The sequence below is a fragment of the Littorina saxatilis genome, linkage group LG8 (assembly GCF_037325665.1).
Source record: "Littorina saxatilis isolate snail1 linkage group LG8, US_GU_Lsax_2.0, whole genome shotgun sequence".
Lineage (NCBI taxonomy): Eukaryota > Metazoa > Mollusca > Gastropoda > Littorinimorpha > Littorinidae > Littorina > Littorina saxatilis.
Window position 1 is genome coordinate 17722594 of NC_090252.1, and position 21510 is coordinate 17744103.

The following is a 21510-nucleotide window of genomic DNA, read 5'->3' on the forward strand; positions in this document are numbered from 1 at the left end:
AATACCAATACCAGTTAATTAAGTTGGTAGCAACAGTTAACTGTTCTGTCAAGTGAAAAATGTATGTAGTTTCAGGTAGGACAGGTAAAATCAGTACTTTGTTTACAGCGAGGGAGGGTACGTAGTGCTGTCACCTCTGTGTGTGAGTTCAGGTTTAATTTTTTAAATGCCTGCAGTTAAGACAGTAGATTGTGGAAGCTGATAAGAACTTGTGTCAGAGGATAGTAAGAAGTGGTTCGGGTTCGTACGGACTATACCATCATCCATGACTTGTGTGTATTATTCGGAGAACGTATCAGAGCCGAGGACATGTGTTGTGAACAGCGATTCTCAGTGATGAAAGTGTAGTGTGTGTAATGCCGGACTGTATTCTTCTTCAACTTCGGAATGGCAAAGGAGGTATTTTGTGAGATGTTTTATGATTTGATATCCATGTACTGATGATTTCATTCAATAGCGAAATGTTTGAAATGTTCATTCGTTTTGTGCCATGTTTGTTGTTCAAGAGCGTGTTGTCACCATCCCTTATGAATATGGACGTGTGTGAATGTTGGTGCAGACATGAGCGTTTGAGCGAGTGAATTTAGAAGCCCTGTGCATGAAAGTCATTACCGGACAACCAAATCAGCAAACATAGAAATTCCTTGTCATACACATCGATCTGATCAAGGTAATAATGTTAGCACTTTTTTTCCAATTCATTTCACAGTTATTTGTTATTTTTTGGAGGAAATTATAATGCAATTCACCGATTTTAAAAAAACATGATTCCAATTGTCTCCCTTGAACAAATTTGTTTGTACAAAATTTGTTACTTACTTTTTTTTTTTCAAGGCTATATCAAGGAAAATTCTTTTTGAACTGATTGTGGGACCGTGCACAAGCTGACAGACTTGAACTCAAAAGTTGCAGAAAATTCTTGGCTGCGACTTTTGAGTTCAAGCCGATCAGTTTGTGCACAGTCCCAAGATTTGTCTATATTTATTTATCACTTAAAATAAAATACAGTTTTTCTTTTAATTAAACTGTAGATATGTCAAAGACTGTTTTGAATAATTTTGGGGGGTAATTTTCTTTAAGAAATAACTCAAGTGAATGCACAAATTGTGTACTAAAGTGTCGGAACAAGGGAGACAATTTGAAGCCATTTTAAAAAACAAAGCAGTATATTGCATAATAATATCCTTCAATTATAACAAGAAATAAGGAATAAACGTCTCTTGACATGTCTACCTAATTATCTTGATCGCATTTATTTAAAGTGGGAATCGTTATGTTCGTAAGCTCACATACAATCATTGGTGAAACAAACTCAGACCAGACCAGAGATTTGATTGATAATGGGCCCTTTATTCTATACAGTACCAGAGTAAATTATATAAACCATTACATGACAAAATAAGCTTCTTGCTCTTTGGAGTGATGTGAACCAGTAATGTAGACCTGCCTTTTTTTACGAAGTAGGTACATGCATACCGAAAGATCACCATATGTGTGAAACCATACTGCAGTGTCATTTTTCAGTAGAGAATCAACAGAAAAAGAGCGTATGTTCTCCTTCACCTTCATGTTGTCTTTCTTCAAGCCAGAAACATCTTCAGTCAGACGATTAATCACAGAGGCCTGTTATGTAATTGTCATCTGCAGCTCTGCCAACTTGAGGTAGTCTGTGTTCCAATAACAATACCCTCACATGTAGTCGTGTCCCTCTTTGCAAAGGCATGATCTGGCCCTGGTCCTAAGCTCTCACTAGATGCGGAGGGCAAAGGAATGGCTGCTTCTGTAAATACAAAATCAAATGTATACATTAGCAATATAATTAGCATCAATGATCTTGTTATCAGATTACACATGCATCACACTCACAGCATTTAAGCATGAAAATACCTGAGGGAAATAACTCCTGAAATTGAAAAAAACTTCGGGGTGCGGGAGATGCTCCCCGGAAATTATTTTGGAGTGTTCTATGCAAAATCAAAATTGTAGAAATCTAGTGCTATTTTTGTTGTTGCATCAATTCAATGGTACATTTCTGGGAATAAAAAAAATGATTCAGCATGAGCTTTATCGATGTCTTGAAAACTGCATCACTATCTGTATCAAGTAACCTCCTTAATCTTCTCGATTCAAGAGTCGGTTGATTCAGAGATACTGTAGCAACAGATCTCTGGTTGATTGCATGCACGCGGCTTGTCGACATATGTCTAGATCTTGTTTGTTTGTTTTCTAAAATCTTGCAATTGTTTCGTGACCCTTTTAATGCATCCGTTTTGGGCTGCCGATTCATTTTAAATTTCTTATACACTGATGTAGGAAGACAATTTGAAGTCAGCAGATCATAAATTGATAAAAACAAACAAAGCTTACTTGGCTCTGAGTCTCTTCCAGATCCGATGATATTTTCAGCGTTGACACTGGGGGGTGGAAGCAAAACCGCTTGCTTGTCGTCAGTCTTCACTGAGCGGACAAAGTCATGTCTCCGACCAGTACCTTGTCCTTCTGCTAGAGTCACTTGTTCTTGATGTTCTCTCAAATCCAAGATTAAGGGTGGGTACGAAGTCAAAGGAGTTGGCATCGTTGATAGCCGTGCCATTGCCAGACACGAAGTGACGCGAGCAGACTTTTCAATGGCACGACAAACCCCTGTCGTCGGATTGCTTGCACCCACCGCGTCCTTCGCTGTTGCGCCTTCGCAATTGCACCCATCGGAAAGCCATACAATGACAAATTCTGTCCACCGTATTTCTCTTTCTTCATTGATTCCACTGTTGCACTTGCAGTTGTAAACACAACAGTTTGTCTCGTCGTCTCCGCACTTTACTTTGCACCAAGCCTCGTTGTCGATTTTTCCTTTTGCCCCTTTGTTCCGGTAGATCTGACAATAAACTTCACAGCGCATGCGCCAAAATTTAAGTGAAAAAGGTCTATTGGAGTACAGCATGAAGTGTCGTCCAACATCTCAAGCCACGAGTTTCACTGTGCACCAAGATTAAAAGTTTATTGGACGTAAAGAGATTCACTGTGAACCAAGATTATCTGATTATTAGAGGTGAATAGTGATGACATATATTCTATGAAATTCAGTACAGGACAACGGATCGACCCACAATCTTTCATAAAGATTGGTGAAGAAATGCCATTTAACTGTTTTTAACTGCCGACATGTAGGTTTTTTTTCTTGACATGTGGGTCATGAGATTCAGTTTTAAAGTACAACGGACATGTTCACAAAATTTCACAAAGATCGGTAAGGAAATGGAATTTAACGGTTTTTAACTGCCAAAATTATGTTTTTCTTCTGGAAAAGTATGGAGTGAAAATCAGTTGGGGACAACGAACCTACCCACAAAATTTCATAAATATCGATGAAGAATTGAGATTTAACGGTTTTTAACTGCCAAAAATAAGGTTTTTTGTCTGGAAAAGTATGTCTTAAAATTCAGTTTGGGACAACGGACCCACCCACTAAATTTCATAAAGATAGGTGAAGAATTGAAATTTAACGTTTTTTAACTGCCAAAATTATGTCTTTCTTCTGGAAAAGTATAGAGTGAAAATCAGTTGGGGACAACGAACCTACCCACAAAATTTCATAAATATCGGTGAAGAATTGAAATTTAACGGTTTTTAACTGCCAAAATTATGTTTTTCTTCTGGAAAAGTATGGAGTGAAAATAAGTTGGGGACAACAAACCTACCTTTAAAATTTCATAAGAATCAGTGAAGAAATAGGATTTAACGATTTTTTAACGGCCTTTAAATCATTGGTGATGTCATCATAACCCAGTCGTTGTAGTTGTCGTCGTAGTTGTTGGTGTTGTTGTTGTCATGTTCGTTGTCGTGATTGTTGTTGTTCTCGTGTTGTTGTTTTTGTTGTTGTTGTTGTTGTTGTTGTTGTTGTTGTCGTCGTCGTCGTCGATGTCATTTGTTGTTGTTGTTGTTATCGTCGTCGTCGTCGTCATCGTCGTCGTTGTCAGAGGTTATTTCTAAAGATTTCATTGATAGTCTTTGTTCTCGTCACCAAGACTTGCTAAGAACAAGCTTGGAACAGCAAGAGTTCCAAGAACAAGATTAGAACAACTCATTACATCATTACCAGTACGTCATTTGTATTTAGAACACACTTTAGAAAAAAAACTCTTCAGCTACAAACCAGTCACCCTCACATGTCGGAGGTGTTTGTCTAAACCACTTACTGAAATGTTTTGAGGTTTAATGACCATACACATGTTGAACCGGTGAGTGTCTTCCGCTGCTTAATTCGCAAATAACTATTTTATTAAAGTCCGCTTGAAACGCTCAAAGATGAAATTCCATGTTAAAAAGTGACAAAAGTTTCACATTTTCCCGTTGTAACAGCTTCCGATGATATTATATGAAAATTCTGATCCTCTGAGAGGATTCCCCGAAACAAAATCAGTTTGTACGCCTAATTTTAATAGAATTGTCCAAACAGTGTCGCTAATATTGTGCTAAAAGATGAATTCTAGAACAATGTTCACAGACAGACACCACTTGGCAAAAAAAATTTCAGTGCTGGGAGATGAAAAAAAAAACTACCTCGCTACGCGCGGGCTTCGCCCGCGCTCCGCTTGGATTATTATCAACATTAAATTTTCGAAATCAATTTCAAAACACTTTCATCTTATTCCTTGTCGGTTCCTGATTCCAAAAACATATAGATATGATATGTTTGGATTAGAAACACGCTCAGAAAGTTAAAACGAAGAGAGGTACAGAAAAGCGTGCTATCCTTCTCAGCGCAACTACTACCCCGCTCTTCTTGTCAATTTCACTGCCTTTGCCATGAGCGGTGGACTGACGATGCTACGAGTATACGGTCTTGCTGAAAAATTGCATTGCGTTCAGTTTTATTCTGTGAGTTCGACAGCTTGACTAAATGTTGTATTTTCGCCCTACGCGACTTTTTTTCGCTCTGGTTGTCGTTTCTTTGCTAATTATTCTATGTTTTACTGAATGTTGTTTTCGTTGCGTTTTTTGCGTTTTGCAAGTGCATTCTCGGCCTGAAAAAAATCGAGAAAAAGGGTAACTTACTTAATTCTTCAGTGGCTATAACCTGATTTCTCTTAAAACAAACCGACATTGTGGCGTGAACAAGAAAGCATCATTGTGCTTAATTTACACAGGCAGGTGAGAAACAACTGGCGAGCAGGAAAACAATAGCTGATTATTTTGTTCGGAAAGAAATGTTCGCTTTTGTCACGAGCGCCAGACATTGTGCACTCTGGAAAACAATCTGCAAGGTTCTGTATGCAACACAACGTGCTTGTAAATTCCCACATCGAATTCGAAGTGTAAAAATTTAAAGATGTAAAGGTCTTTGTCTTCGTCTGTCTGTCTAGCTGGCAGGCTGTCTCAATCTCTCTCTCTCTCTCTCTCTCTCTCTCTCTCTCTCTCTCTCTCTCTCTCTCTCTCTCTCTCTCTCTCTCTCTCTCTCTCTCTCTCTCTCTCTCTCTCTCTCTCTCTCTCTCTCTCTCTCTCTCCTCTCTCTCTCTCTCACGCTCTCCCTCTCTCTCTCTCTCTCTCTCTCTCTCTCTCTCCTCTCTCTCTTCATCTCTCTCTCACTCTCTCTCCCTCTCTCTCTCTCTCTCTCTCTCTCTCTCTCTCTCTCTCTCTCTCTCTCTCTTTACAAAGAGGGGGGAATCGAGACGAGAGTCGTGGTGTATGTGTGTCTGTGTGTGCGTGTGTGTGTGTAGAGCGATTCAGAGTAAACTACTGGAGCGATCTTTATGAAATTTGACATGAGAGTTCCTGGGTATGATATCCCCGGATGTTTGTTTTTTTCGATAAATGTCTTTGATGACGTCATATCCGGCTTTTTGTAAAAAATGAGGCGGCACTGTCACACCTTCATTTTTCAATCAAAGCATTCTCCTGACCTGGGTCAGCCAATCACTCACCTGACGTGATGAATATTAACAGGGGAAATGCGCTCACACAACAATCCCACAAGATAAACCATGTTGAACATGCGTTTCAGTTGCTTCAATTTTTCTTGTCAACAGAGAGCGACAGACTTAGAATCAACGCCAGCCAGTAAGGGAATGGTGTAAAGATACATTGGACGTAAATTAAGTGACGCAATTTCACTTGAGTCTTCAAAGCTTTGTCAATGACGTTTTAAAGTGAGCAGATCGGCATTGCACACTCAGATGGTGGGTGGTGCCTTGAAGTTCCGTGAAGCACCCACCCACAGAACTGGCTTATCAGTACCAGGAGGAGAATATTCAAAAAACGAACATTTTTTTTTCACAGGTTGGGCACTTAATAACCTTTACAATGATATGTAAGTTGCCGTGACTTTATATAGTAGGAACATATAAAACTTCTTTTTTAAATCAGAGGGAAAATTCTCAATAATATACATGTATATGTCGTGCCGAATTCACGGAATTGCCGAATTCGCGGAATCGGCAACATTTTTGCCCATTTCGCGTAATTGGCAAAACGCTGCCCGTTGCGTGAAATCGGCAGCGTTTTGCCGAAAATGCGGAAAGGCTTCTAAAATTTGCCCATTTTGCAAAAGCGACAGCCAGTCTGTTACTTTTTGTGTCACCAGAACATTGCATTAACATTGCTTTACCTCCCTACTATGTTTTGTGTGGTCTATGTTGGTCTGTGTTGAGCATAACTCCGGAAATGCACGAAAACTACACTTTCTGCAATAACTTGCCATAACTTATCGATTATTGCAATATCTATCCATTGGAGTATCTAGTTGTCCAAGTGTGATGATATCCCAGGCATTTGAGAACTTTAAATCTAAAAAGTGGCTACCGGTTTCACAAAATGGGCAAATTTTAGAAGCGAACTGCACCCATTGTGACAATTTAAACCTTTCTAAAGAACTGGTTCTTTTTGGAGTTGCGAACAATGTAGTCACTGATAAAGTTTTTGATGTGCTAAAAAGATCCCTCATTTTCAAACATTTAGTAGAAATCTTAAGCAAAGATTTATTTGTGAAAAATATAACGCAGTTATGAATAATACATTAGATACATTTTACAAAGATTGGCGCTTGTATATGCATGTTTTGATGTAACCCTTAGGTTACTTTTTGTATACTTTTGATACTGCGACCACCAAGCTCTGACACCCCCCCCCCCTACCCACCCACCCCATGTGTGTTGTAATTGTCCAAATATTTGGGGTTTTTTGTTTTATGTTTCTGTCCCCTTGTTTAGGTGGTGTCCTGTAATGTACAACATATACATGTAAAAAACAAAAATTAAAAAAATCCACAAAAAGAGAATAAAAAAAAATAAATATATTTTTGAAGCCTTTACGCGATTTCGGCAAAACGCTGCCGATTTCACGTATTTGGCAGCGTTATGCCGAATACGCGAAATAGGCAAAATTGTTGCCCATGACGCGGAATCGGCAATTACGTAAATTCGGCACAACATATACATACATGCATTGAAACAAAGACAGCCAATGAACGTCACACACATCTCGACCGATCGACATTTTTGTTGGAGACGTGTCACACCAAACAAAATACATATTAGAGCATAACTTTAAGTAAGACCAACGTTCACAGCATGACATGTATGGTACAGTGGAACCCCTTCTAAGACCCCCACTTTAAGACCTTCCCCTTTTTTGTTTGTTTGTTTGTTTGCTTAACGCCCAGCCGACCACGAAGGGCCATATCAGGGCGGTGCTGCTTTAACATATAACGTGCGCCACACACAAGACAGAAGTCGCAGCACAGGCTTCATGTCTCACCCAGTCACATTATTCTGACACCGGACCAACCAGTCCTGGCACTAACCCCATAATGCCAGACGCCAGGCGGAGCAGCCACTAGATTGCCAATTTTAAAGTCTTAGGTATGACCCGGCCGGGGTTCGAACCCACGACCTCCCGATCACGGGGCGGACGCCTTACCACTAGGCCAACCGTGCTGGTCTTCCCCTTTTAAAACCTTTCTTTTTCAGACTTTATCTTCATAACCTCTGGGGTCCTGATTTGGCCTATATGGTCCGCTGGACCCAAAAAGCAACAACTAACTAACTAACTAACTAACTAACTAACTAACTAGCAAATTTTTGATTAGTGCTTTTGTGAACAAGAAACAATTGACAAGTGGCTCTATCCCATCTCCCCCCTTTCCCCGTCGCGATATAACCTTCGTGGTTGAAAACGACGTTAAACACCAAATAAAGAAAGAAAGAACTAACTAACTAACTAACTAACTTCATAACCTCTGTAAATGTACCTACATTTTAAGACTCCCTCCTTTTTAAGACCTGATTTTCTCAGGAAGTTGAAGGTCTTAACCTTCGCCAGGCCGGGGTATCGACTATACACACGGAAGACATCGTGGGGCCGTGTGGACCCATGCTTCTCAAAGAAGGAAAAACGTGCATACCCTTCTGTAGACGTCGTGGGTCCGTACGGCGTCTACGGAAGGAGATGCACTTTTTTTTCTTCTTTGAGAAGCATGGGTCCGCACGGTCCCACGATGTCTTCCGTTTGTAATCTAAATTTGACCTTTGTTTTTTCAATTACTTCTTGCTGAAATGTAATGATCTTTAAGGACATAAGAGCGTTTTAGGTGCCTGAGGCATTTGTAAAAGCTCATACAAAAATTACAACTAGTTTAAGAGATACTTGCAATTAAACACCCTTCTGGGTCCATATAGACCCAGGACCCCCGGCGAAGGTTAAAAAGGGGGGGGGGGTCCACTGCTCTGCATGTACTGAGTCGTATTGGCTGCATACTTTCAACTGGTATATATAATGCGATGCGTTACCCTGGCCGCACAATTACATCAGCAATCCTGCCAACCTGTAGCAAGCAGGACTGTCGAGAACTGGATGACATCTGTTTCCTTCTTTCAAGTAAGTATTAAATTCCGCTTTTCTTCAGTCAAGTTATTGTTAATGCTTGAGAACTATACCTTGTGTTGTGTTTCCTTTGTTATGTTTTGTTATTGTTGTTGATCGTTTGTAGAAATCCCAAAGCAACGTTCCAAAATTCAGAATAAAAAAAATAAAAAAGATATGTTGTTGGAATTAATTATTGACCAAACCAAACGTGACGTTCAAAGATATATTGACCCAACGGTCTTTTAAGGGGTGCGTATCGCTAGCGCTACGTGTCATTTGTGCTACGTGTCATTTGTCCTATGTGTCATTTGGGCTACGTGCCGCTATCACCACGTTGATTAGTGCTACAAATAATATTTCTACGAGTCGCAATCATTCGTCCATTATCACTACGTGTCGATAGCACTACATCTTTTAGGGCTACGTGTCATTATCGCTACGTGTCAATACCACTACTTACTTAATGACGACTCTCTCTTTCCCACTTTTTCTCTCGCTCTCACTCTTTCTGGTTTGTTTGTTTCTGTGTATGTGTGTGTGTGTGTGTGTGTGTGTGTGTGTGTGTGTGTGTGTGTGTGGCTGTGTCTGTGTCTGTTTCAGTGTGTGTGTGTGTGTATGTGTGTGTGGGTGTGTGTGTGTGGCTGTGTCTGTGTGTGTGTCTGTTTCAGTGTGTGTGTATGTGTGTGTGTGTGTGTGTATGTGTGTGTGTGTGTGTGTGCCTGTATGTCTGTGACTCTCTCTATCTCTCTCTCTCTCTTTCTCACTCTCTCTTTCTCTCTCTCTCTCTCTCTCTCTCTCTCTCTCTCTCTCTCTCTCTCTCTCTCTCTCTCTCTCTATCTCTCTCTATCTCTTTTGTTCCATAACCGTATCACTGTGAGTTAATGAATGCGCGCATGTGTGTGTGTGTGTGTGTGTGTGTGTGTGTGTGTGTGTGTGTGTGTCGTCTCTTTGTCTGGATCTCTGTCTCATCCTCTGTCATCGTCTCTGTCTCACTCACTCACGCATTCTGTGTCTCTCTCTTACACACACACACACACACACACACACACACACACACACACACACACACACACACACACACACATACACAATCAATTTTGTTTGTTGTTGTTCACACACACAAACACACACACAAACTTACACGCACACATACACATAGAAACACACACACACACAGATACACACACACACACACACACACACGCGTGCGCGCGCACACACACGCACATGTACGCGTGTTTAATTAAGTTTATTCAAAACCCCTCTGGTCGCCCGAGGGGGGTCTGTTATTTCGAGTAGGATGTCTGTGAAGGGATATTTTGTTGTTTCTTTCACTTTGCCAGAGATTTGTAATTTTCGGAAGAAAGTCTCAGCATGATTTTCAGTTGTTTCTTCTGGATTTTGATCTTGTGGGCTTTGTTATTTACAAATTGTAAGACAGTGTTATTGCATATACTTTTTAAATAGAAATATTAACACGAGGTATAACCGAGGGTATCGAAACCTTTTTCTTCTCTTTCAAATTCTTGCATGAAAAGAGAGGGAGAGAGAGAGAGAGAGAGAGAGAGAGGAGCTGGGGTGGGGGGGGGGGGGGGTGACAGACAGACAGACACAGAAAGAGAGAGAACACGGAAGAGAGATACATTTAACAGAGAGAGAGAGAGAGAGGGGGATGGAGGGTGCTTTTGATTTAATGGTTGGTTGGTTTTAGTTCTCGGTGCACAGTTTTTGCCATTAGTTTTGCTGCAGTAAAAGGCAAATTCAATTACATCTCTCTCTCTCTCTCTCTCTCTCTCTCTCTCTCTCTCGCACTCTCTCTCTCTCTTTCTTTCTCTCACACTCTCTCTCTCTCTCTCTCTCTCTTTCTTTCTCTCTCTCTCTCTCTCTCTCTCTCTCTCTCTCTCTTTAATTACTTATTACACGTGCGTTAATTATCTAATACACGTGTAATAAATACTTTTATTTTGTGCACGTGTATGAATTATTTCTTACACGTGTATGAATTATTTATTATTCCCCCCTCTGCTTCTTTCTCTCTGTAAAGGTGTAGGGCTAGTTATTTTTCGGTAACTTACCCAACAACCAAAATCACTTACCCAACAACGGGCCTGAATCCTCGATAGCTCACAGGTTGATGAGTTAGACTTTGAGGGAACTACTTTAGCGATTGAAAAGTTCCGAACGCTCCAATGTACGAAATATACATCTCTAGACCAAACAATACAAACATACTGCATTTAAACTGGCAACTACAGGCTTGAACACATTAATCTCCATATAAAATCTTTGAGTTTGGTTGTTTTCTAAATCCAAATCTAACGATCAGTGCAGAGAAACTCGCTTTAGATCTCTTATGAGTGCACGCAAACTCCCAAGGCAAGTAACTCTCGTACGACAAGAGTAGTTCCCCTTCCAAATTTTCTGAACTGAGTTGCTTGGACAAGAGACTGCAATCCGACGGTTAGTTTTCGACAATATTTCATTATAAACAGATCACACGCAACCAAATGCAAACATCGCATCAATTTAAAGAATATACAGCGGTTTTATACACTATTTTGCCCCAGAAAACGGAACTTCATACAGTTTTTAACGTTGGAACACGGGTGCAAAAGTTCGTCTGCTTGTCCCATTCGAAGAAAGAACATTTCCTAAGCGATACCAAAACATGACCAGAACACACACTTTACCGGCACAGCAGAATAACAACATAATTGTGTACTGGATTTTAGTCCAAAACAGGGAAACTGACAAGAAGTGTTAACAGATTTGATTGATTTTCCCTGAACTATACAACCGCGCATTATTCAATCGCCAGCGCAGGTAGACTGGTTGAGTGATTTGGATTCGATCAAACTTTCGCACAAAAATTCCTCTTTTCTTTGAATAACTAAAGAAAGGAGGAATAAAGAGGTTACATACCTCGTCTCAGTGATTATCAAAAATAATGGTCTCAGTTCGCGGTCATGAAAAAGCTCGCTGAAGCTCGCATTTTTCATGATCCGCTAACTTGAACCATTATTTTTGATAATCACTGAGACTCGGCATGTAACCTCTACTTACACGTGCATTAAATGTACGAGTCACGTGCTTTAGCGACTCGAAAACTCGGACTGGGAATCCACATAAAAAACAATGGCGGACGAAGTCACCCAAGTCAAAATTACATTTTCAGAACTGTTATTGTTATTCCAACCGATTACAATTGTCGAGAGTATTACGTGTAGAACAACTGAGCGAGCCAGGTTGATCAGGATACCTGGGTTGGACTTGGAGTAAACACTGCTACGGCGGCCGCCATCTTGTTTTCCCTCCTAAGCAATACGGATTTGGCACATGTGAAATTAGTCTTCATAGGAAGAGAGATAAATTCGGGCCCATTTAGTCATGAACTTAGGTCAGAGCTTATGGAAATCTCGCACCGTGCGTTGCGGACTTTTAGCGGTAGTTTGTAACTGTTGATTAAAGGCACAGTAAGCCTCCCGTAAACCATCACAGAGCTCCCCGAGCGTCTAAATACAGTACAAGCATACTTCCATTTGAACGCTCACCGAACGGAAACATCCTGGCTGCTTTTTGTCGAGCGTGAGACATTTTCAAAGAATTTATTTTCGTAGACTTGTTCCGTTAACAACAACGGCGCCTCGTTTTTGCGCTAGACCTAACTTTTAAAATCTAAATAATAAATTGACAGCTTGTTACACAAACATTCTTTAATCATAAAAGAATTCGTTTTTCATCAAGACAAGATCAGAACAATTCGAAGTTGTGAAAGTTTAAAAAAAGAAAAGCCCGGAAGCAGGGTCACGCAAGGGTCGTAGCAGACGACGGCCGGTTTATCAGTGCAAATCGCCGTTCCTCTCAACAGTCAAAAGCCATCGCTAGAGTTCTTGTGAACCACAGCCGTTGTTTCGTGCATAAAAAAACACGTGCTATTGTAGATAAGCTCACGTCGAGTCGCATTCAAATGACTAACTATGACGACTGCATTGTGAAAAGGGAAAACTGGATCACACGGGTTCACGATGGCTCAGGGGTAAGATAAACCACGCAAAAATAAATTCTTTGAAAATTGTTCGCTCTTTACGGAGGGCACCGAGGATGTTCTCAATTGGTGAGTGTTTAAATGAAATGGTGTTTGTACTGTGTGTAAAAGCCTGACCGTATCTGTGATGGTTTACGGGAGGCTTACTCTGCCTTTAAGTACAAAACTGCAGTCAGCTCTACGAGAGTTGTCGATCTTCTTCAGATGTTCGTCGTTACAGTAATTCTGCACTTGATCTCGGTTAGAAAATGATCATGCACATTATATTTACTGTTATTTCTGTCAATATGTTTACGTGTTGTTTTTGTGTGTGCATATTTTGTGTGTGCTGTCCTTGTATTGGTGAGTGAAGATTTCTTTGTTTTTACTTGACTAAATGTTTTAACGTAGAGGGGGGAATCGAGACGAGGGTCGTGGTGTATGTGCGTGTGTGTGTGTGTGTGTCTGTGTGTGTGTGTAGAGCGATTCAGACTAAACTACTGGATCGATCGTTATGAAATTTGACATGAGAGTTCCTGGGTATGATATCCCTGGACGTTTTTTTTTCATTATTTCGATAAATGTCTTTGATGACGTCATATCCGGCTGTTCGTGAAAGTTGAGGCGGCACTGTCACGCTCTCAATTTTCAACCAAATTGGTTGAAATTTTGGTCAAGTAGTCTTCGACAAAGCCCGGACTTCGGTATTGCATTTCAGCTTGGTGGCTTAAAAATTAATTAATGACTTTGGTCATTAAAAATCTGAAAATTGTAAAAAAAACAAATGTTTTTATAAAACGATCCAAATTTATGTTTATCTTATTCTCCATCATTTTCTGATTCAAAAAACATATAAATATGTTATATTTAGATTAAAAACAAGCTCTGAAAATTAAATATATAAAAATTATTATCAAAATTACATTTTCGAAATCAATTCAAAAACACTTTCATCTTATTCCTTGTCGGTTCCTGATTCCAAAAACATATAGATATGATATGTTTGGATTAAAAACACGCTCAGAAAGTTAAAACGAAGAGAGGTACAGAAAAGCGTGCTATCCTTCTCAGCGCAACTACTAAACCGCTCTTCTTGTCAATTTCACTGCCTTTGCCATGAGCATGAGCGGTGGACTGACGATGCTACGAGTATACGGTCTTGATGAAAAATTGCATTGCGTTCAGTTTCATTCTGTGAGTTCGACAGCTACTTGACTAAATGTTGTATTTTCGCCTTACGCGACTTGTTTCACTTTTCATCAAGACAATTGACGTCGCAGAAGTGAGTAAATTGCACATCATTTACAATGTTTGGTTGTTTGCTGTCTGTCTGACCAGATTGTGTGGTGGTCCAAGGGGAGCTGATGGTCTTCTGTTTCATCTTCATCGACGGAGGCCACGTGCATGCTGTGGTCAAACTGTAAAACGTTGACGAGCTGTTGGAAGAGCAAACGGGGGACGAGATTTATTGGATTCACAGGCATATATCAAAGGTAGAACGACGACTTGCGTGTTGTGCACTACTTATAACATAAACATAACATATACATACGTTTCTGTATATTTAACGACAGTTGAATTCCTAACGATAATTGATTATTGCCTTTCTAGAAGAAAAAAAGTTGTTTTCCTCCCTCAGGGTTCCACTGGAGACAAGCATAATAATCGAATAATACCCGAATAATCGGGTATTTTACTTTGTATTGGCAGAAACAAGTAAGGGAAGTAACTACTTGTACAAAGGAGCATAACAAACAAGGGAATTAAGTCGAATTCAATAGTTACCCCTTAACGCACGCCTACCTGTTTGTTTAAACATATATAATGCTATGTTGTTGTAGTGTTTCGTTCGTCTTTATGTTACATGCATCACCACTGCAATTTATCCATGCGAGATATTAAAGTTAATTTGACTTGATTTGATTTGATTTGATTGGGTTGCAGGATTGCATGATGAAGCCACTGTTAAAGATCGTGAGATGGTTCCGCTGCCTGCACCGTGTTAGTCACATCTTGCCGTTTGTCTTTCTCTTCACCGCGGTGAACGTGCTGAGTTATTACTACCTGTACGAGCCTCTCTCTGAACCCAGGATCGTCCGCCAGAGGAGTGTCAACCACAATCAGCAGCCTTCCACAGGCACGAGTCAGCGACCAGCTTCTTTGCTCTCCATCCTTACCCCACACAGCGCCAGCAGCTTCAACCTGCAAGGAACGTCAGGGTCAACGCACAACAATTCATCCTCACTCAGCACTCCGAAAGGGGCAGGTTTCAGCGCCAGAAACTCGTTGCTTCTGAACGTTTTGAAATCACAGAATGGCCGTTTGACGTCCAATAACGATAAATTCACGTCACAGAACGGAAGATTGGTGTCACAGAACAGTCATTTGACATCGCAGAAGGGCAGTTTGACGTCACAAAAGGGTAGTTTGGCGTCACAGAAGGGTAGTTTGACGTCACAGAAGGGTAATTTGACGTCACAACAGGGTAGTTTGACGTCAGCACCTACCAGCCCAGAGCCTGACTGTGGACACATTCCCTTTAACGCAACATACAAGAAGCTGGAGCCTTTCAAACCGGTTCTGACTGGAGAGTTCTTGTGCGGCCTGCTGGAAACTACAGATGCTTTCCTCCACGAGATGACGAAGGCTAATATATCTGTCTTCATGTATGGCGGCACTCTGATAGGCTCGTGGCGTCACCATGGTTTCGTGCCTTGGGATGATGACATCGACTTTGCCGTTCCCATCGACAAGCAGAAGATAATCTTACCACTACTGAAGGGTCTACACCCCCCGTTAGTTTGATTTCCCCGTTGTATTACAGAGAGAGAGAGAGAGAGAGAGAGAGAGAGAGAGAGAGAGAGAGAGAGAGAGAGAGAGAGAGAGAGAGAGAGAGAGAGAGAGAGGGAGAGGGAGAGAGAGAGAGAGAGAGAGGGTCAGAGAGTGAGTGACAGAGAGAGAGGGGGGGTAGAGAGAGAGAGTGAGAAAGAGGGGGAGAGAGAGAAAGGGAGAGAGAGAAAGGGAGAGAGAGAGAGGGAGATAGTCACAGAGAGAGGGAGAGAGAGAGAGAGAGGGGGGAGAGAGATAGCGAGAGAGAGTGAGAGAAAGAGAGAGAGGGGGAGAGGGAGAAAGGGAGAGAGAGAGAGGGAGAGAGTCACAGAGAGAGGGAGAGAGAGAGAGGGAGGGGGAGAGAGATAGCGAGAGAGAGAGTGAGAGAAAGAGAGGGAGATAGAGAGAGAGAGAGAGATGACTTACTGACTGACTGACTGATCTTTAAAAATCTGAAACGAAATGAGGCAGAGTGTTGTTTAGAGATCAAATAACCAAAGGGAAGTAAGCGCTCTATATGCATAAGACATGTGTAATGGAGTAAGCGAGAGTTATACGGAACCTTTCTCCTGGCACCTGAGAGAATAACAATCATTGAAATGAGCAAGCGACTGTCATCCTCCCTTTGGTTATTTGATCTTTGATACATAAGGATAGATGTTTTTGGCACAGCCTAGTCTTACAACCTGTCCTTACTACATCTAAAACACACGGGGTAAAAAAAACATTATAATACATCAGTTATATAGGTATTACATACACATAAGAAAAGCAAACAGAGAGACGAACAAACAAAACCACAAACAAGCAAATACACGGATGAACAAAACAAAAACGTGCAGAGAAACAAACAAACAAACAAACTACCAAGAGAGAGAGAGAGAGAGAGAGAGAGAGAGAGAGAGAGAGAGAGAGAGAGAGAGAGAGAGAGAGAGAGACAGACACAGAGAGAGAGAGACAGACACAGAGAGAGAAACAGAGAGAGAGAGAGAGAGAACTTGAACTTTGAACTTTGAACTTTATTACAGGAAAGATAGCATTAGGTCCGTAGGACCTTTCTTACAGCTAGTCCTGATCTAAGCAAACAAAATGGTTATAATCGAAATGGGAATACATAGGAACAAACTTTTTATGATGAAACGCAGACACACGCAATAATAGTAATATAAGAATAAGATCATTCTTTACAGACATGTGATATACAGATATCACAATACGGGCAATACAACCATACATTATCAGAACACACACCAAGTTGACGCAAGACACACACATGCACATTTCAGAAGGATAGAAGGCACTGTTGCACCACACTTTGAAGTAATCCCACACTTTGAAGTAAATTACTTCAAAGTGTGGGGATGTGCCCCACACTTTGAAGTAAACCCATTTTTTACTTCAAAGTGTGGGGGGATCTTCCCACACTTTGAAGTAAACTCAGTTTTTACTTCAAAGTGTGGGGGGATCTTCCCACACTTTGAAGTAACTTACTTCAAAGCGTGGGACTTTTGCATCGCCTGTTTGAGCCTGATGATTTTGTCAAAAAAAATGGCAAAGTCTTTTGGATGAGTGAACAGAAAAAGTGAGCGAGCCAAGAAACACAGTGATGTTTATTATCAACCCAAAGCAATGACCTATTGTTGAGTGTGACGAAAACACGTGGTGACGATTTTAGAACATGTGGGGTCACGCGGAGACTATCTAAGAACACTCGGGCTCATTCGGCACGATTTTACAAGCATGGGCTCCCTGGAACATGTCCCCACTACGACAACTCCCCCACCAAATGTCCCCACTGTCGCAATTTCCCGCCAAATGTCTGCATCTGCGATAATTCTTCTCCAAATATACCAACTGCGATAATTCCCCGCCGAATATCCCAACTGCGACAATTCCCCGCGAAATGTTGCCACTCGCCCTGGAAAATGTCCCCACCACGACAGTTCCCCGCCAAATGCCCCCACTACGACAACTACCCGCCAAATGTCCCCCACTGCGACAATTCCCCACCAAGTGTCTCCCACTGCGACATTTCCCCGCCAAAATGTCCCCACTACGAACTGTTGTAGTGGGGACATTTGGCGGGGAATTGTCGCAGTAGGGGTCACTAGACGAGGAATTGTCGCAGTGGAGGACACTAGGCGGGAAATTGTCGCAGTGGGGACATTTTCCAGGGAGAATTGGCGTAGTGGGGAACTTTGGCGGGGAATTGTCGCAGTGGGGGACACTAGGCGGGGAATTGTCGTAGTGGGGACATTTTCCAGGGAGAATTGGCGTAGTGGGGAACTTTGGCGGGGAATTGTCGCAGTGGGGGACACTAGGCGGGGAATTGTCGTAGTGGGGACATTTGGCGGGGAATTGTCACATTGGGGGACACTAGGCGGGGAATTGTCGCAGTGGGTCAGTTTGGCGGGAAATTGTCGCAGTGGGGACATTTTCCAGGGAGAATTGGCGTAATGGGGACATTTGGCGGGGAATTGTCGTGGTGGGGCCGTTTGGCGGGGAATTGTCGCAGTGGGGACATTTTCCAGGGAGAATTGGCGTAGTGGGGACATTTGGTGGGGAATTGTCGCAGTGGGGGACACTAGGCGGGGAATTGTCGTAGTGGGGACATTTGGCGGGGAATTGTCGCATTGGGGGACACTAGGCGGGGAATTGTCGTAGTGGGTCAGTTTGGCGGGGAATTGTCGTAGTAGGGACATTTTCCAGGGAGAATTGGCGTAATGGGGACATTTGGCGGGGAATTGTCGTAGTGGGGCCGTTTGGCGGGGAATTGTCGCAGTGGGGACATTTTCCAGGGAGTTTGGCGTAGTAGGGACATTTGGCGGGGAATTGTCGCAGTGGGGAACACTGGGCGGGGAATTGTCGTAGTGGGGACATTTGGCGGGGAATTGTCGCAGTGGGGAACACTGGGCGGGGAATTGTCGTAGTGGGGACATTTGGCGACGAATCGTCGTAGATGGGCTGTTTGGCGGGGAATTGTCGCAGTGGAGGCCATTTTGCGGGGAAATGTCGTAGTGGGGACATTTTGGTGGGAATTATCGTAGCTGGGACATCTGGCGGGGAGTTGTTGCAGTTGGAATATTTGGCGGGAAATTATCGCAGTTGCGGACATTTGGCGGGAAATTGTGACAGTGGGGACATTTTGTGGAGAAATGTCGTAGGGGGGGCATTTTACTGTGAGCCCATGCTTGTAAAATCGTGCCGAATTAGCCCAATTGTTCCCAGATAGTCTCCGCATGACCCAACATGTTTTAAAATCGTCACCACGAGTTTTCGTCATACTCAACAATATGGACATTGCTTAAAGCCTGATAACAAACATCACTATGGTTCTTGGCTCGCTCACTTTTTCTGTTCACTCATCCAAAAGACTTTGCCATTTTTTTTTACAAAATCATCAGGCTCAAACAGGCGATGCAAAAGTCCCACGCTTTGAAGTAAGTTACTTCAAAGTGTGGGAAGATCCCCCCACACTTTGAAGTAAAAACTGAGTTTACTTCAAAGTGTGGGAAGATCCCCCCACATTTTGAAGTAAAAAATGGGTTTACTTCAAAGTGTGGGGCACATCCCCACACTTTGAAGTAATTTACTTCAAAGTGTGGGATTACTTCAAAGTGTGGTGCAACAAGGCATACATACGTTTGAGCAACCAGGCACATCACATTAAAGTGATGTTTGAATGTATTTTTGCAGATGTGTTTTGAATGTTTTAAGAGAGAGAGAGAGAGAGAGAGAGAGAGAGAGAGAGAGAGAGAGAGAGAGAGAGAGAGAGAGAGAGAGTCGATCTCTGTGTGATGTCTGTCTGTTCGCGTGTTATGTCGGCGAAGGGGACAAGGTTGAAGATACCTCTGCGTCAAGGGTTCAATTTCACCAGATTCCCATTCAAAACGTCATCGTTTCATTGACGTTTTTAAAGGCTCCTTTCAATGTTTTCCTTTCGTTGCTACTGCGTCCTGTTTGTATGGGTTTTGGGAGAGTGACCTTTTCTTGCAAATCCCCTGACAAACAAAAGGGTGGACCAATCACTAGCGAGAGGTCTATCCGAAAGAGGTCCCCGTGTTTCCAACAGATAGTTCAGTACACTTACCTGTTGACGCTTGTTGCTCTAGGTTCGTCCTCGACATGTCAAGCTCGATGCGGTGGAAGATGTTCAAGTCCACGGGGTCGGCCAGCATCCCCCCCTACTCCTGGCGTTTCCCCTTCCTCGACATCAACTTCTACCACCGCAACGCCACCCACGTCTGGGACAACGACCAGCGGATCTTCTCCTCCTTCATCTACCCCCGGGACTGGATCCTCCCCCTGACCACCCGGCCTTTCCATGGACGATGGTGGCCTGCTCCCCGCGACGCGGAGAAAGCTTTGAGACTGAACTACCAGATTGACACGTGCTACACGGGGTACTACAGCCACCGACTTGAAAGGCTCAAGGCGGAACGGACCGTGCCGTGCAGTGGACTGCAAGGGGCGCTGCCGTTGGTCAAGAGGGTGGTGACTGCATCGGGCTGTAACGAAACCCTGTACCTAGGGGATCGCGTGCTCGAACACCACTGGTTTGACAACTCCAAGTGTGCACGTGGATACGGGTAGGTCTCATGTAGAGCGATGGGCTGTGGTGCACGAAGAAGTTACCACCCACACGGGAGCCACCCCCAGTGTTGGATTGGTTGAAACTGAGAGTTGTTCAGTATAGAGACAAAGTGTTGCTGTCTGGCATCTGCCTCGCGAGCCCGAGAAAAAATTTCCCTCTTTCTTTTTGCTGCGAAGCCCGCAGAACCCTTTCGCGCGGTGGTGCTCTCAGACACATCGTACGTAGGCTGTTGTTGTGATTTCAACGAATCAAACCCCGCGGTTTCTTCTCCCCTGTTTGGGTGGCACCCACTTTATCTTCGTGCCCCGCAGCCCTGGTGGCCGGGTAGTTAGGTACGTGGTAGGGCACTGGACTTGTGATCTTAGGGTCACATGTTTGAATCAAGACCGGGACGGACACGAGTCACCTGTATGTGCAGACTCAGAGACGGTGTCCATGCCCCACCCCCATGTCACCACAGTGGCACGTAAAAAGACCTCGGTCACTCTGCCATAAGTGCAGATGGCTGATACCACTTAAACACGCATACAACTGTGTATCTCATCTAAAGTCGGGGTAAAACCCGGGAACATGCCCCTAATGGTTTCATCGTGCGGGCGTAAAACAACAGTTATCAGGTAAGAGCTCTCTACCGGTGTCACCACGTTCTGACCCTCCCCTGGAAGTGTCCCTCGGGGGACGCTGAATCCGTAACCCAAACTGTCCCCCGGGGGACACTTCCAGGTGCGGCTCAGAACGGGGTGTTGCACCGGTTCGATTTCACGTACTGGTTTTACGCAATACAGTGTTCTAGATGATCGAACGTGTAGCAAAGACCTGTAGGCCTACGTGTACGTGTAGATATTGCGTCACCCGTGACTCACTTTTTTTTGTTCAAGGTTCCAAGTTGTTTTGCTCCCACCAAGACTGCAGATCTTGGCAAACGCGTGACGTAAAAACTAAATTTGATGACGTTACCCGTACACGTTCCCGTACAAAGTTCCACGTCTAGATCTGTCTAATTGTGTCGGCCCGGCTCATAGTTTTGTTTTGGTATATCTAACGTTTAGATTGAGAGTCTGCTTATATAATTTGCGATCACTGCAATGAGCAATACATAGCACAAAGACAGCTTATTTCATGTTTTTTCTTGGAAAATGATAGGCGGTCCACTCGTTCTACTTTCAATGATTCTCTTATCTGATCTTCCAACATGTCTCCAACA

The 21510-nt window shown here is 42.8% G+C and overlaps 1 protein-coding gene across 1 annotated transcript in view; it reads left to right on the plus strand.

Annotated features, from left to right (window-relative positions):
• The first annotated feature begins 8765 nt into the window (after positions 1-8765).
• Positions 8766-21510, plus strand: part of LOC138972943 (uncharacterized) — a 13854-nt gene continuing 1109 nt past the window's right edge. The window contains exons 1-4 of the mRNA XM_070345603.1: positions 8766-8871; positions 14222-14376; positions 14828-15678; positions 19825-21510. The exon at positions 19825-21510 is cut by the window's right edge and continues 1109 nt beyond it. Of these exons, the coding sequence (XP_070201704.1) occupies positions 14834-15678; positions 19825-20305 (1326 nt within the window). The 5' untranslated portion in view covers positions 8766-8871; positions 14222-14376; positions 14828-14833 and the 3' untranslated portion in view covers positions 20306-21510. The remainder of the gene's footprint in view (positions 8872-14221; positions 14377-14827; positions 15679-19824) is intronic.